This window comes from Mustela nivalis (assembly GCF_964662115.1).
Source record: "Mustela nivalis genome assembly, chromosome: 13".
Lineage (NCBI taxonomy): Eukaryota > Metazoa > Chordata > Mammalia > Carnivora > Mustelidae > Mustela > Mustela nivalis.
In genome coordinates this window covers 34,808,227-34,825,628 of record NC_139032.1, presented here as the reverse complement: position 1 = coordinate 34,825,628, position 17,402 = coordinate 34,808,227, and the positions used below count along the sequence as shown (strand labels likewise).

The window sequence follows — 17,402 nt, the reverse complement described above, 5'->3', positions numbered from 1 at the left end:
CTCACAGAATTACACTGATTAGCATGTTTGCCTTATTCTATATTTTGTGGTATTTCAGAATCAAATATGCATTCAACCTCAGGGACAAAAAAAAAAAAAAAAAAAAAAAAAAGAAACACATTCCCAATTCTGAGCCAAGAAAGAAATATAGAACAAAAACCAGAGCACACACTAAATAGTGTGATTTTAATTTCTGAAATCTTACAACAATAGTAGGTGCATTTTAATTAATACTTTTTGCAAAAAAATAAGTTTTTTTGCAAATTAATACATAGTAGGAAGAATAAGCCCTATGTATTATATATTTTATTTAGATGGGAAAACTGATCAGAAATGTTAAGCCATATCCCCAAAGGTCCAAGCAAGTTAATGGCTGTGGTTCAGTCAAATACAGGAGAAACTTTGCTATTTTAACATGATGCTGGTTTGAATCACTTCAGAAAGCAAATTAAAAGGTCCCCATTTGGGGACATATGAGATTTTTATTTGGGGACATATAACCTAAGCTACATCTTATAGCCCAACTTGTTGTATCCAAGTATTTTCTCCACCTTAAATTAGTGCAAACACAGCAAGAGAAAGTAGAGATTCCTTAGCTGCCATACAGGGAAGAGATGTTTATTTCATCCATGTCTGCACTACGGAGACTGTGATGTGATATATGAAGGCTGTTAGCTTCTTTCGGCAGACATACACCCTCTCTAGACACATGGTTCATCTTCACCCACTTCATTTATCTGAGTTAAACTTGATTGAGTTCATAAGGGGAGATGAGTTCAAGGTTAGAATTATGTTTTTATTTCAGTATTTTATGATTACATAAGCATTGGAGGGGTATAATTTGGGATAAAATTTCAATAATGTCAATTAATTTATGTTATAATTTTTTCTGTTAATAAAGCAGGAACAAAATCATTTGAACAATATGAACAAAATCATTCCTATGTTAGAGGAATAGTAATCTCCCATCTGAATGTGAAATGTCAACTGATCTTTTGAGAATTTTTTTTAAAGATTTTTATCTATCTAATAGAGGGACAGAGAATGAGTGAGAGAAAGAGAGAGAGAGAGAGAAAGGGTAGGAGGAAGGGCAGAGGGCGAAGCAGACTCCCCACTGAGCAGGGAGCCCAAAGTGGGGTTTGATCCTGGGACTCCAGGATCATGACCTGAGCTGAAGGCAGCCATTTAACCAACTGAGCTACCCAGGTACCCCCCCCCTTTTAAATTTAAATTCAATTAGCCAAAGTATAATACATCATTAGTTTTTGATAGTCAGTGATTTATTAGTTGAGTATATCCCCCAGTGCTCATCATATCATGTTCCCTCTTTATATGTGATCCTTTTGTAAAATTTCGAAGTAAAGCATGCTTTTACTTGAAACTGACTAATCAGTTAATTTTGAGATTGATATTACTTACTATTTTAATCAGCTCTTGAATAAATTACTGAATTTAAATGTAAAGGTAACTTGTAGAATCTATGAATCTTTCCTCCTGTTAAAAGCAAGAAACAGAGCGCCTGGGTGGCTCAGTGGGTTAAGCCTCTGCCTTTGGCTCAGGTCATGATCTCAGTGTCCTGGGATTCAGTCCTGTGTCGTACTCCCCCAATCCCCCCACCCCCCATGGTGCTCCCTACTCAGCAGGGAGCCTGCTTCCCTCTCTCTCTCTCTGCCTCCCTCTCTGCATATTTGTGATCTTTGTCTGTCAAATAAATAAATAAAATCTTAAAAAAAAAAAAGAAAAAGCAAAAAACGAGTTACCAAAGAAGTAAGATCCAATCCAAAAATGATGTCAAATACTTTTAAATAATAACCTTTTCCTAGAAGTAGAACCATTTGCTAGCAATAGGAAGCTGATTCTTTTTTATAGCCAGGTTTTAACCTCCAAAATGCACGGCAATGCTAATGGATTAAAGTATAGAGCTATATGACATTGAACTTTCCTGCAATTAAATTCTATGGGTCTGTGCTGCTGATTCCCATAACAAAGGGCCATTTTAATCATCCCACAAGTTGTGGAGCATTAATCTGTATAATAGTTTGATAAAGAACATTTATTAATTCAAAATTTTGGGGTCAGGATGGGTTGTTTCCCACTTTTCTTACCAATATAATTGAGACCACATTGTAGAATTAATGGTGGAAGAAATAAGATATGCATTGACTGGAAAATGAAAATTATTTCTGATAAAAAACTAAAGCCCTTGATATATCTTTTGGAATTACCTCCAATACATTTTGTAGCTATTGTGTAGGGGAACAAATGAAACTAGGCTATGGCCTCACTTTATGCTTACTCATCCAGTTTCTGATCCCTACAGACATTTTTCCCCCTATCATGGCTAATAAAAGCATTGTTGTAATTTTATCTATAGCTTGGTACTGCCAGCTTTGACAAAGCAGTGTTCCTTTATTAAATGAATTTGACCAAGTGATTTTTTAGAAAGACCTATAATTCAAATCATTGAAACTATATCATCGAATATAATGGTGGCCTAAGGGGATTTCCACATGTATGCTTCACATCTAGGCCCATAAAAAATGGAAAGAGGCTTCCTAAACAGAGTTACTCTCAATATTATCTTCTGAGCTCATTCATCCTTTGTCTGGAGATAATCTCCACATAATAAATTCATGCACTGGAACTTCTATTGTCAAGGTCAGACTGGGCAGAGCAGACGTTCATAGTCAAACTGAATTTTGGTCAGAATGACTCAGAAAATATTAGTTATATTTAATTCAGGGCAGGTCTTATACTATATCATAAGCTTTTTTTTGCCTTTACTTCAAAGGCTTGCTGCTAAATGATGTAGTCATTTGTATTTGTAACTTCAACATACTGGGTAGCTTTGGTGTCATCTAAGCATGCTTGACCAATGTAAAGTATAACACAGAAAGCATCCTGCAGAAATTAGAGCAACCTATAGGGGCAGAGTTGATATTCCAGGTTTGACCTTAAGGAATGGCCACATTACATCTAAGGAGCACCAAAAAATCCAAATAGTTTATTCTAAGGTACTTCCTCTAAGTCTTCTAAAGAAACCTTAGCAAAAAGGTACTTGTGGGGATGACAGTGATGTGGATGAATTATGACAGCTGCATACATGTGAAATATGGATAAAATCAAGGTAGGGTTTGATCAGTGAAGTGGAAGAGGGGAACATAGTAACATAAACAACTGATGGTAAATATTTCTGATTTAACCAACTTCAAAAAGCTGTTCAGCTCATCTGAACAGCTTACTTTATCCTTAAAGTAATGGCTCATTGTTTACTACATATCAATAATAATATTCATAATGACTTTTCCAATATACTGTTAAATATTTTGTATCAGAATTTTAAAAAAATAACATGTTATAGTTCATGTAATTTTCATTGCATCAATAAACTCAAAGTTAAAGAAAATATTAGAGCATTATAAATTGAATTCAAAACAATGTGGGCACAGATGACCTATATAACCCAAAGAGTGTTCACATGTTTGATTTGCATTTGGCCAGCTGAATGCATTTATAATCCTGTGTAGTATGCCATCAGGTTCCCAACATAAGGATTTAACGTTTGCTGTATGTAGACTCTGCAGCCATTATCACAGAAGCCTGGCCTTGGGAGCTAAGCAAATATCACTCCTTTGGTTTTTGATCTGGTTTTGATCACTTATATAACAAGAGTAACCTATAATTTCACCATAATGTTCCCATTAGTACCTTAACTTTATTTATTGAGTCAAAGACAATTTTCATTCAAAAAAAAAAAGGTATCACGGACTGCTGTAAACCTTTTCCCTGGTTACGCCTTGTGAAATACCAATATATTTAAGGGAAGAAGACAAAGCTAACTTCAACATTACTTTGAAATCATTTATCATGAAATACCACTAATATAACTTTCTAATGAAAAAGGTGAAGGCCAAACAGGAATATTGAAACATAAGTTCTACCTTTTTCTTTTAAAGATACATGAAGGATTTTTGTGTACATGTGTATGTTTGTTTTCTTCAGGGTAATATTAAACTTAATGTTTATCTACCCTGCCTCTTTCACCTGGGAAGAAAATTCAACGTCTCCAAGGAACTATCAGCTCCAGAAAAGTTAATGTGACTATAAATGGGAGGAATAAACAAAAAGGTTATTTAAGGAGCTAAAAAACCAAGTCAAGCCACAAATTATTAAATGAGTGACAATGTCTATTTAAAATAAGTTTCAATTAAAACTTGGTCATTGGATTCTATTTCTGGTGATTTGAGGGAATTTGTATTGTATAAATGATCTCATTACTAAAAAGCCTCTAACCTCTCCCCAAATTGATCATAACTGATGGCTTCAAATGAGGTTACTATTTGTTTGATAAGTAGCAGTAATAAAGCCTGCATGGCAGGCTTTTGTGAATCAAGCTGACTTTTTATTTAGGTTATAATGCACTCTTGCCCTTTGAGAAGATTTCATTAGGGTAGACAATCATATGAACTACCATTGAAGGAAGGGTCTAATCGTCCTATGTTTTAGCCTGGACCTTGCAAGAGCAGTCTAACACCTTACTTTAACAGCAAGACAAGCATTTGAAATATAGAACTGAGATTTAGTGATGCTGACATGGTACATGAAATGTGTACAAATTGTATTTGAGCTGTTCCCAGGCCTGAATTAATTTCTCCCATTAAATAGTCATTAAGTTGGGTTATTGTTGTTTACATTTCTTTTTCTGTTTCCCACTTTTTTCCCTTAAGCTGCTTAAAGAGATATCTAGGAAACGCAGAAGCATCCGATATGGGAGAGAAGTTGAATTAAAGCCATATATTGCTGCTCACTTTGATGTTCTTCCTACTGAGTTCACCCTGGGGGATGACAAACATTATGGTGGATTTACAAACAAGCAACTCCAAAGTGGTCAAGAATATGTCTTCTTTGTGTTAGCAGTGATGGAACACGCAGAGTCTGTAAGTTAATTGTTCTGGCATCTCTTTCCTTTGGCATTCTTCCTTATTTCACCAGAATATGGCTATTGAGGGAGAATATGTAGATATATTCACCCTAATTATTTCTCATGAACTCCTAGTTATTTCTCATGAGCTATCATTAACTTAAATGGAGCAACTACTCTTTAAATACTGCTGAGTAAGCTGCTTAAGATTTCATAATAAACAAGGCCATGTCTCTAATGACATGGAATTTAGGTGGACTTTATGGCTTCTGAAGTGTCAAATTATTAGGATATTGTTCTTGAAACCATCAATGTGACACATAAGGAAAAGAGGGTGATATCCATCACTGCTCAAAATCTCCTTCGTCGTCCTTTAAAAATGTTCTCAGAGAAGTTCATTTGATTGCAATAGGAACTATCAAGTTCTGAAATTAAACATAGTGTATTTCCAGGTATTCAAAAATACTGATTGAGGGTGATTGTGTTTTATTCTCCTGCAGCTGCCAGCGAGCCCACATTTTCTACCCAGATTCATAGGAAGGTCTATCTAGGAAAAAGGCAAGCACAGTCAGCTTCTTTAATTATAGCAATTTACCAATGGCTTTATCAGTGAAAAGCCAAGAATGTTAGAAAATAATTCAATAAAACAGAGAATTCCTAAGGTACTCTAAATAATGAGTTGTCTCCTTTTATGTAATTCATCTTGCTCTTATGTCGTTTTATGCTTCAGCTGCTGTACTTTTAAAAAGGAGAGAGAGGGAGAAAGAGAGAGGGAGGAAGAGAAATTGTAGCTGGGAAGGGGGTTGGATTTGGAAGTGGCAGTTCACATTAACATTTAATATACATATTCTAATATCTTTCTAATAGGCGCCTAAAACTGACAGGCGTGGCAGCTCGATTGGGCCAGTCACTTCCCGTATAGAGGAAGCCTGAGATGTATCAAAGATTTCTTCACCTCAGGTGTTAGCATATACAGTGGGGCTTCTCTTCAAATGACTGAAGGAATTCCCCCGTGGAAAATCAAAACATAAAGGCAGCCTTTATGCCTGGTTTACCTTTGTGCACAGAATGTCATTTGAAAACAAAGTGACAAGGCTCCCTGGAATTTTAATGCACGGATATGCTTTCTCTTTTTAGTTGAAGGTTTTAAGTCAGAACATCAAGGGAATAGAATGTTAGAAATCATCTTTTTCGTTTTTCTTTTTAATGGCTTTTAGATATTTGAACTAATTTTCTTTGCATAGCTCTAAGACGTTTCAGAAAGCACATTCAGACCATTGAGGCAGATCAGAGAATTCAGCAAAGAGAAGCCTCAGCGGACAGTGCGGGCTGATGGCACCACTGTCAGAGACTCTGGTTTGAATTCTCCCAGATGTTCCTAGTGTTTAGATATATAACCAGTGATGAAGAGTCTACCCCATCCCTTAGTATGTCATTTCACTGTCTCATTAATTATGCAATTTGGACTTTTTCCAAATAAATTATCTGAATTGTTCCTTTCCTACATCAACTTTCTCAGCAGTGTTCTTTATGTGCGGTTTTCAGGCTAGCACCTAGTTTACAGAGAAAACTTGTATCTAAGTAGTATAATGTTGGTAGTCATGCCATCAAGGTTTTATGAAAAATAGTTAAGCACCTAACCACTCCCAGGCTAGGCTGAGAATTTTCATAGAAAATATCACCCCCCACAAAGATGTGAGTTTTTCCTAGTAAATTACTGCCTCATATTAAGAGTATCGGAGGACTGGTTCAGAAAGACCAAAGGCTATCACCCCCATGCTTTGAACAAGTTTTAATTTTCATGAGGCTAGTATTATTTTATGGTTTGGTTTTGTTTTCTCTTCATTTTCACATGTCTCTATTTCCTGATTGGGGATGAAAGTCTGTGTGCTTTGGGAAAACCTCTGCCTAGATTTGTATCTTGGTTGACCAAAATGATTATCTCAAAGACCCTTGGTAAAGAATTTCAAATCACAGAGTTTTGTTTACTTTTGTCTGCCAAACAGTTTGAGTGTGACCTACAAGATAGAAAGGGGAAAACATAAACCAAAACAAACAATTATGCTTATATAAAGAATCCTGTTTCTTGGATATTTAGTGTCTTTGCCAAGTCCTTACACTGTACATATCCTTTTTTTAGCTGCTTCTGAGAAGGATGGAAATGTACTGAATTTTTATCTTTTGACACATTAGCAAATCTGGAAATGTAGTCAGTCTCTTTCCTAAGTACAATGGAGAAAGTGGGATAGAAGAATAGAAAACAAACATTTAGGGGGGTATATGCCCTACAGATTGACCATTAAGCTTGCTGCACTTAAATTCAGAATCTATGCCCTAAATTAATTCTTTAAATGTGTATGAAAAAATAGATATACTTCATATTTCATGGAGAAATGAGAATATTCTCCATGTCTTGATAAGATCAGCCATTTGAAAATATGAACATGTTATTTGCTGAAGATTTACTGGGAACCCATTAAGTGCAAACCTCTGTGCTAGCTATTTAAGTGTACAAACACAAACAGTATATAAATCCCTACTTTCCTGGAGTTTATAGTTTCATTAAAGGAAATAAGGTGTATGCACACATACAAAAGGAAAATAGAGTTTGATGAATACCGTTGAAAAAGAAATAAAGGACATCTAAACTTGTATTCTCCAATTGTTTTATAATATGTATTTATTGTTTAATAAATCTAGAAAAATGTTTATTAAAAATAAAATAAAATCCTGATTAAAAAAAAAGAAATAAAGGACTACCTGAAATTTTCAAAATTATTTTTACCTGTATTTTGTGAAATGATTGATTATTTCCAGTTATGGAGCGTTAGCTTTCCTGGAGGCAATATTTCAGTGGGGCCTTGGAGATCAGTCAGATTACAGGAGCTAAATGTTGTGGAACTTGTGAAAGAGTTAAAGAGAGAGAATTGAGCATGTAGGGAATAGTAGGGAGAAGCTCACTATGCTGAAAAATGTTGTGTGTGATACAGAAGGTTAAAACAAAATCATAGAGGCCCTTAAAATCCATGCTAGAATGTCTATGGCTTATTTAGGAATCACCAGAGAGCCTCCTGAAGGTTTTATAGCTACAGTTTAGGATAATAACTCTAGCAGCAGTAGAGACTGGTAGAGGAAAAAAGAAACTCTTGGTATGCTCTGGGTGGGCAAGAATGAGGTCCTGAAGAAAAGTGGTACCCATGAGACTGGGAAGAGTGTAGAGTGACCTGAGGGTCATTGGCAGAATAAATTCAGTAGTTTTTCATTCCTAGGTATTGAGAGGATGAGACAAATTAGCAAGTTGAAAGGAAGGTCTATCCAGGAAGTTGGGAAATGGTACATGCAATTCTTAACTTTCAGGTAGATGTAAGAATCTCTAGTAGTAATTGGAAATGAAGGTCTGGGACTTAGCAAAGTTTCTGACTTCGGAAACATTAATCAGGAAGTAATCTGCATAGAAGCTGGTAGTTAAAGGTAAGGATGATCTTGGCAGAGAAGGGAGAACATGAGTAGCAGAAAATAAAACTTACAAATTCCAACACAGGTGGATTCGGAGGTGGTCATGATCAGTTGGCAAGATTAGAATGCGACCAGTTGAATAAAGAAAGAAGTAGGAGAATCAGTGGAGGAGTTTCAAATAAGGCTCAATCTTCTAGGGAAAATCTGGAAAAGATATCTGGAAGGGAATGAATAATGATAATTTGATTTAGCAAATGAGAAAGCAGAGCAAGTGGTAGTGCTGGAGTGAGAAGAGATGAGGAGCTAGCGGCAGGACAGGTGGGGCAGCACATAGGTGTGGATTGGTCTCTATTGGAGAAAGAAAGTCTAGGGATCTTATATGGGGGGACAGAGTCAAGAGAATACTATACTAAGCCTGAAATGAGACATAGGATGTTATTTAAAAAAAAATGTTATAGTATTCAGTCCATTCCTTCACCAAGGAATTCCCAAATTCATTTAGGGAAAATTAACAAATATAATTATGTATTTAAAGTGTACAACATGATGATTTGATGTACAATGTACATTGTGGAATGGTTACCGAGATCAAGATCATCAACCTATCTATCTGCTCACATAGTTAACTCTTTGTGTGTGTGTGTGTGTGTGTGTGTGTGTGTGTGTGTGCGTGTGTGCTGAAAAATACTTAACATCTACTCTCAGCAATTTCTGAATATATAATACTGTGTTATTAACTATAGTCACCATGCAGTACATTAGATCCTCAGAAGTTCTTATAACTGATGTTTTGTACCCTTTGACCTACATGTCTCCATTTCCCCTTCCCCAAATACTGACATTTTTTCTATAAAGATTTACTTTTTAAATTTGTTCTCCTTAACTGGCTGATAATGTCGTTAGGGCTGAAACTATAATATTTCTGTTGATTTTCACATAACATGTAACACCTTGGCACAATGTAAATGCTCATTGAACATTTTGTAAATGGTTAACTGTTTTCATTTACACTTCATAAGACCATTTAATATGTCATATATAGATCCCAAAGAAAATGTGTCTGCAGAGTAATTTATACCATCAAAAATGATTTATTAGAAAATATTTCACTGTACAAGGAAATTTACATTGCAAAAGCTCTTTACCTTTTCCTCCTTCCTCTCTTTTCTCCCATTTCTTCTCTCATCCTTTTCCCTCCCCTCCTTTCTCACTGACATTGTTTCATACACTTAACATCGCATCCAGTAAGTTCTGAATTTTTGCTTCTTCTAATGGTATAGATATACTTGAGAAAACCATTAGTTTATAAGTAATACAGACTCTGTTTTTCCTCAGAAGATGTATGCAACCAGTCCCTACTCTGACCCTGTTGTGTCAATGGATCTGGATCCACAGCCAATCACAGATGAAGAAGAAGGCTTGATCTGGGTTGTAGGTCCTGTCCTTGCGGTGGTCTTTATCATCTGCATTGTCATTGCTATCCTTCTTTATAAAAGGTAGGTTTGCCCAATGTTTCTATTGTAGTCTTGGTAATCCTTCTATGGTCATTATGTGGTTACTATTAATGAAGTACTTCGGTGTAGTCTCCACAACCATTGGAAAATGTTTCCATTGGATTAGAATGAAATGTAAAGATTGTGCTGTTTCAAATCCCATTCAAGTGTGGTATAGACTTTCTTGACCAGCATTCATGGATCCTTGGTTTTATGAGCTACTTTATGCATTAGGAGCACTTTGCATGGCACTTTGCAAGAAATGAGTACATTCATAAGCAGATAATTCCAAACTTGCATCTGAAAGCTTTAGATGATTAATTGCTCAATTTCAACATGGTTTAAGAAATGCTATTACAAACCTACACATTTATTCCCATTCCACATGTCTAATGAGTGCATGAGCTAAGATTTTTTTTTCCTATAGCTATTTCTCAAAACATTGAAAATAACTAAAATTTGAAGATAAAGGAAGGAAAAATGTGAAGAGAATTTTTTTTAATCTTTCTCTTTCTATAATCTTTATTCCAATAGTGAATTCTATTTGAGTCCAAGAAGGAATATAAGGTACCGTTTTCCTTTAAAAAACTAAAACCACAACCTAGACCTTTATACTCCCAAGTTTTGATCCAAATCAAATGGATGCAGATAATCCACATGTACCACCATGTTTTCTGATCTTCCACACTTTATCAGTTACATTTCTGCCTTATTTAGAGTAAGCTAGATTTCTCCCCTAGACCCAGTCAGTTGGAAAGGGTACATTAGTAATTCTTTCCCTAAATCCTTTCTGACTTACAAAGTATATGATCTTAAATATATAAAATTATAAAAATTAACATATATAATAAATTCTCTTAAATGTGTAGAATGGCTAAATTCTAAATTATTTCCCTTTATATCACTTTTTTCTTTTCTTCCAATCCAAATTTTATTTTTATGAAACTTTAATCTAGTTTTAATCTAGTAATTTGTAAGCTTATAATAAATTGATAACCATTTTTCTTTGTAGGATGTCATCTTTCAGAATGCTACTGTGAAGATGATATCTTTCCTGTACTGTGAAATAGCCCCCTCCCCCATAAACTTGACTTTCAAAATCAGATGAGAATGTCTTTGTTTTGATTCTTACTGACATGCTTCATCTGATAATCTTGTTTTCATTATCTCTTTTTCTTATTTATCTAGCTCGCTTCACTGGGTTTATATTAATTATTTCTACCTATATTCTTTTGTTAAGCATGTTCTTCTTATGTTCCTAAAATAGTCTTTTTTTTTTTTTATAACCACTTCTCAACTTAAAAAAATATCCTTTAAGACACTTGTCCTTTACAAAACTTTCTCTTAACAGGCTGTGTTCCATTTTATTTCAATGTAAAGAGAGGATTGAAAGAGAAGAAAAATTAAAGAAGGAAGTTCATAACCATAACCTATTAAATTGCCTCTCCTATTTTAGACTTAGGAAGAAGGAAAAGAAATATCCATCATTTTTTTTTTCTGATCACTGTCATCACTCAGTTATCCACACGATAAGATGGCTGAAAAAGCAAGTAATTTAAGGCCAAACTCTCTCTTAGACGATGGTTTCAATCTCCCCATCCGCATATTATATCAGTGTGTATTGAGTTGTGTCTCTTGTGGGCAGGAATTACAAGGTGCCCACATGCCCCAGAACAATAACAAATCCTGAGTGGGTCCAAGCAGGAGCTGATATCCTGTGCTGTTTATATGCTACACTCATGACCAGAAAAGAATATAAAAATAAAAGACTAAAAGTAGAATTATCTTTGTTTTCTGTGATATATATTTAGATGGCCAAATCCTGCTGTGGGAGTCAGATCAAAAAGTGCTTGTGGATGGTTACATTTCTAGACCATGGCACGTGACATTTTGTGATTTTCCAAAATGAACAAAATGCTTGTTGTATTTTTTTTAAGTTGTGTTTCATTTGGCTATATCTGGCTATCATTAAGTCATGTCACTTTACAGAGATGTGTGTGGCATTTGTGAGTTATGTAAATGTGAAGAAAGAAGATTATAACCTTGATAATTTTTTAAAGATTTATAACTTAGTGTTCCTTGCCTGATGTGCATGTGCTTGAGGAAAAATTCAACTCGGTTATATATTTTTTCTAATCCTTCAAAAAAAGCATCACATTTAAAGATTTTATGACTCTGTTAAAATAGAGTTGCATTTTAGTGTGTGCATATGTAAGCATGGTCTAATGCAATTGTTGGGAAATGCACACATCCTCGAATGCTAAGTATATTTAGCCAACCATCTGAAGGCCCATGAAGCGTTTCTGAAATAGAAATGCTTGCTTCAGCAGTAAAGAACATTCCTGACTTGAAATTCAAGTAGACCCAACAATGTCCTTCTTGATTATCATGATGCAGTTCAAGAGGAAATCTTCTGTAGGCAATGAATAGTATCTTTTATAGCTTAGATTCTGAGCAAAGTTAATTATATAATAAATACTTCATTCCTCTTTTTAGGTGTCTTTCAGTTTATACATAGGTCATCAGTAATGACTCAGAATTGAATATATCATTATTATTATTGTTATTAAATATTATTAACTCACATTATCTTGATAATACCATTTATCACACACACCTGCTTACTAAACTACTTGCCATAGGAGTAGGTCTAGAGCTGTGGATGGGTTATTCATATAAAAAAGCATATTTTATAGATCTGTGTGAGGAGACAAGACTTATTCCTGTTAAGAATATTGATGTGAAACTAGTACACTCTTTTATCTGGCATTATATTTATATGACTCTAGTTTTAATCTAGTAATTTGTAAGCCTATAATACATTGATAATCAGTGACAAAACATCAACTGAGGCTTTATAAGAACCCTGAAATTCCTGCTGAACCATAAGAAAATTAAAATATATTTGGTAGGTCTTTAGTGTAATGAATTCTCTTGCCCTGTGATTTTTTAAATTTATTCTCTATATATGATGTATACAAACTTTCAAAATGTGAATTATAGAGATTAGATGGTAGGAAGGATTAGAAAAACACTGATCAGGGAATCAGGGAACCTGAGTCCTAGCTCTGTGACTAGGTAACTAATTGGGGTGAAATTCACGTTAACATTCTGGGCCTCAGTTTCCTCGTTTATGAAGTAAGTATGTAGACTAGATAATTGAACCTTTTTAATAATAATGTTCTTTGTGTAAACCTGGTGATTCACAGACCAGTACCCCTGGGGATAAAAATATATGTTTATAAAAAAATAAAAAATTTAAAAAAAAGTCAAAAGACAAAAAAAAATACATTTAATAATATTTTCAAAACTGAAAACAATTCTTTATGTCATAACTATAACTAACATAACCAGTAACTATTAAAGTAGTAAAACACATTGATATGTATGATCCTATCTGTGTTCACACAAAATAAAAATGGGCATGATGACTGACTGGAAAAAAAAATAATAATGTTCTTTAATCTGACAACATATAAACCTAAATAATAGAATTATTGCTATAACATTTATGCTTCCAGTGTATATATGTTTTTAAAACATGACTCCAGTTTGTTCTCCATTTATCCACCCCACAAAAGAGAAAATAAAAGAAACCATAAAACAAATGAACACTTAGATATCCATCTATTGAGTATACTTGTTCCATGTGTAAGGCTTTTTAGTCATTAGTTCTAGCATGGTCCAGGAATTATTTATATAGAATATATTTAGAAAATAAAACGTTAGCCTGACTTTATGGGAATGAATTTCAAGATGGATGAGAAGTATTTATTATGTACTATGGAAGAAAAGAAAATATGGACTAGGAGTTCAGAAGGATCTAAGGCACTATTTAAACAAAATTAACATCTTTAAAAAGTAATAGTCAAACTTAAATAGATATTGTGGAAAGAGTGAATAATTCCCATGTCCACCTGTAGATGTTCATGTATGAAAGCCATGGTATAGATGGGATGAAAACACAGACTTCAGCTTTTGAAGCTTTCCCCCAGTTCCATCATTAGCCACTCTCTGTGGACTGTGCCTTACTAGTCTTCTCATTGTGTGCGAACTTTATGCATATTTCCAAGATGTCATCAAGAAATAAATACAGATCAGGACATTTTGAGATGCTATGGAGAAGTATATTGCCATGTCCAACCACACTGGACAATGCTGATTGATTCTGCCTTCTGGCCTTTGAGTAGATCCTTCTATATACCTGAAATGCCTTTCCTCTGACTCCCCATCCTCTTTTCTTGGCCTGGCCAACTCTGAAACATCCTTTAGAAGTAATCTAAGATGCCACCTATTAAAAAGTCTTTCTGGGTGCCTCCCTCTTGCCTTGTTCCCTTTACCTGTTCAGGCTCCCCTAAGGGTGTTCCCTCGTCTATATTCTTCAGAGCACTTTCTGTTTATGGATGTCACAGAACCATCACATTACTGGACTTGCTCATATCCTTGTCTTTCTTGCCCCCACTAAATTGTATGTCAGGGACTCTGTCATTTCCAGTTATCCCTTATGCCTAGTAGATTGCATGGCACAGAGGGTTAATGAGTAATCAAACTTATATCAATTGGATAGTATCAACAAAGTCCAAACTCCCTCCCCTCTGCTTGTTTACTCCATCATACAATACTACCTTCATGTTGACTGGCAAGAGCTATAATAAAACCCTCAGCCTATAATTTAAATTCATATGTTCCTAAAGCCTTCAAACTTAGATACTTGCACCAAATATATACCCATGTGTGTGGTGGGTCTGACATTTCTGTGGAAGGAGTAAATCACACACCAACTATGCATTTGTTCACCAGAATACTCAGCCTTTTAATATACTAAATTGATAATTCACTAAGAAATTCTCTTCCATGCAAAGAAATAGATTCTCTTACAACTGACTCATTAAATATCTCCTGGATTAGAAATGAGCAAGCTAGTGATTCCTAGGTGGCTCAGTCAATAAAGCATCCAACTTAATCTCAGCTCAAGTTTCGATCTCATGTTCATGAGTTCAAGCCCCGTGTTGGGCTCTATGTTGGGCACAAAGCCTCCTTAAAAACAAAAACAAAACAACAACAGCAACAACAGCAAACAGAAAACAAGAAGATGAACAACTTAGAAACATATATATATATATATATATATGATTTTTAAAACCTGGGGCACTAGGTAAATCATTTTAAAATGAAGAATACAAAGAATTAACCAGTGTGTTTGATATTGCTTTCATTATTCACTTTGTATGTGTGTGTCTGTACAATTTAAATGTGGATTTTGTATTTTTGAAAGGAGATAGACCTTAAATCCAGATTCTTTAGCCACTCAAGTATATATTTCATTGGCATTAAGGCAGACTTAGTATCTCTGTTTTGGATTTGAGAATGCTCCAAATATTTGGCAATTCACCTCACCATGGAGATTATTTAGATTAATTTTTCAGGTAAAAGTTTTATTCTCTGCATAAAGAACATAGTTATTTAACAATGAACATATTATCACATGAGCATGAACTAATTGTATTCACAGACAGCAGCATCTCTTTGACTAGGAAAATATCTGTCATGTCCGTGGCTGGTAATAAAAGACTTTCAGGATTAGCCCAGCAATATAGATGGGTCATGCTCTGTAGATTTATAGTGATGAGTATTTCTTTTTCCAAAACTGAAAATGTATTTGATCTTCTATTGGAAAAAAGATTTATAATAACCATACTTGTCAAAAGGAGTTTGGAGAAATTATTTTTGCCACTTTATTACCTCATAGTGTATTATACCATTGTGCACATATTTTGTGCAGTTCAATGCAATTTGCAGATATTTTATATAATATTTATATTTTATAAGGAATAACATACCTCTTAATTGAAGATTTTGTTTTAGATGAACAAATTTCTTATATGGAATTATGTTGTATTCCCATTAAGTACATTAGTAGTTTCCTCATAGCATGTCTTATAAAAAGCATATTATATCTCTATCATCAAACACTTTCTGGGAAATAATTAATTGTGGCGATATTATGTAGGTTGATGAATAAAAGTGAATGTGACATTAACATACGCACAAAAAAATGTTTTAGTTAGTTATGTACCCTCATGTCCTCCATTTAATTCATAATTAGAGACCGTTAAAGTTTTGATACACTGTCATTTCCCAATGTGTGTTAGTTAATGTGTCCCTGCTGGTGAGCAGTGTTTCTTAAATCTTGGTTGTCATAGTTACTCTTGTTACTACTGGCCAACTAACATTTAGCCTTTCTTTTTCTTTTTTTGCTGCATTAAAATGGAGCAGTAAACCTGACAGGTGAGGAATAGAGAACAAACCCCTTTAATGCTCAGTACTAGATACTGGTAGCCTTTGGAAGTATTGAGGGGGTGAGGGTGGAAGTTGGATATAAAAGTAGATGAACAAAGCCCAGTTTATAAAATACTAAAATGATTGGTATTAAAATGATTCTAGGGAAAATAAATTAGTTTGTCTATATGAAAAAAAAAAGCAAATTATCCAAATTTAGAAGGTAATGAAACCAGTCTGGATTTTGTTTTAATGAGCATTTGTACGTGTTAATGTGTCTGCAGAACAGAAATGTGAGGTGTCCCATAAAACGTTTGTTTTGTTTTGTTTGTTTCTACTCAAGACCGATATTTTAAGTTTGATCTGAGACCACCTCCTGATACAGGAACACAACTGGCATTTTCATATCCTGCAAATATTGGTGACTGTGCCTCTGTGAAAACTCTTACATAATTCCAAATTATTTTCCATGTTTTCCAACTCAACTAATAATAGCATCAGCAGCAATAGTAGTAGTAGTAGTAGTAGCAGCAGCAATAATAATAATGATAATAATAATAATGGTAAGACTAGCTATCTGTGTGATTATTGAATGATTGGTCCAATCTAACTTTCTACTTCCTAACATATCTATATATCCAAATGTATATCTATCTATTTATCTATCTATCTATACCTTCCCATTTATATTGATAGAAACGAATTTCTGATAAAACTTAAAACTAACCAAAGGACCTCAGTGCTCATCTCAATCGTTTTCCTCCCAGTACTGTACCAGTAGTTCCCAATGCTTGTTCCCTGGACCAGCAGCAGAAGCATCAGCACTACTGGGGAAAGTGAGAAAAATAGAAATTCTTGGACTTCCTACCCAGACCTAATGAATCAGAAACTCTGGGTGTGAGTTCAACAGTCTGCAGTTTAGTAAGCCCTCCCAAATGATTCCATTGCATGCTAATGTTTGAGAACCATGGCTCTATTATTTTCCCTAAAATCACTTAACACTGGTCAGCAAGCTACTTTCATTGACAGAAAACTTAGTATTTCTGCAGGGTGTCTTTTTTTAAAATAGCACATGCAAAGTAGGTTTTGTTTTTGTTTTTGTTTTTGTTTTAGTCAAAGCAGAACACACTTTGAACCCCCTTAATATACTCAGAGATCTACCTTACCATTTAATACTGTCTACATTTTATAACATTATCACCGCCTTCTGGTCCCATTAAGATGAGAGAATTGGCTCTCTTTCTTTATCAGAA

The 17,402-nt window shown here is 34.5% G+C and overlaps 1 protein-coding gene across 15 annotated transcripts in view; it reads left to right on the top strand.

Moving 5' to 3' along the window:
• PTPRD (protein tyrosine phosphatase receptor type D) overlaps window positions 1-17,402 on the top strand; it is a 194,094-nt gene that overhangs the window by 51,882 nt on the left and 124,810 nt on the right. For 9 of the 15 annotated variants that reach the window (XM_082694980.1, XM_082694978.1, XM_082694974.1 and 6 more), the window contains 3 exons: window positions 4,728-4,937; window positions 9,713-9,873; window positions 16,144-16,158. In XM_082694980.1, the coding sequence (XP_082551106.1) occupies window positions 4,728-4,937; window positions 9,713-9,873; window positions 16,144-16,158 (386 nt within the window). The remainder of the gene's footprint in view (window positions 1-4,727; window positions 4,938-9,712; window positions 9,874-16,143; window positions 16,159-17,402) is intronic. The other 6 variants (XM_082694971.1, XM_082694970.1, XM_082694969.1 and 3 more) reach the window with 3 other exon arrangements.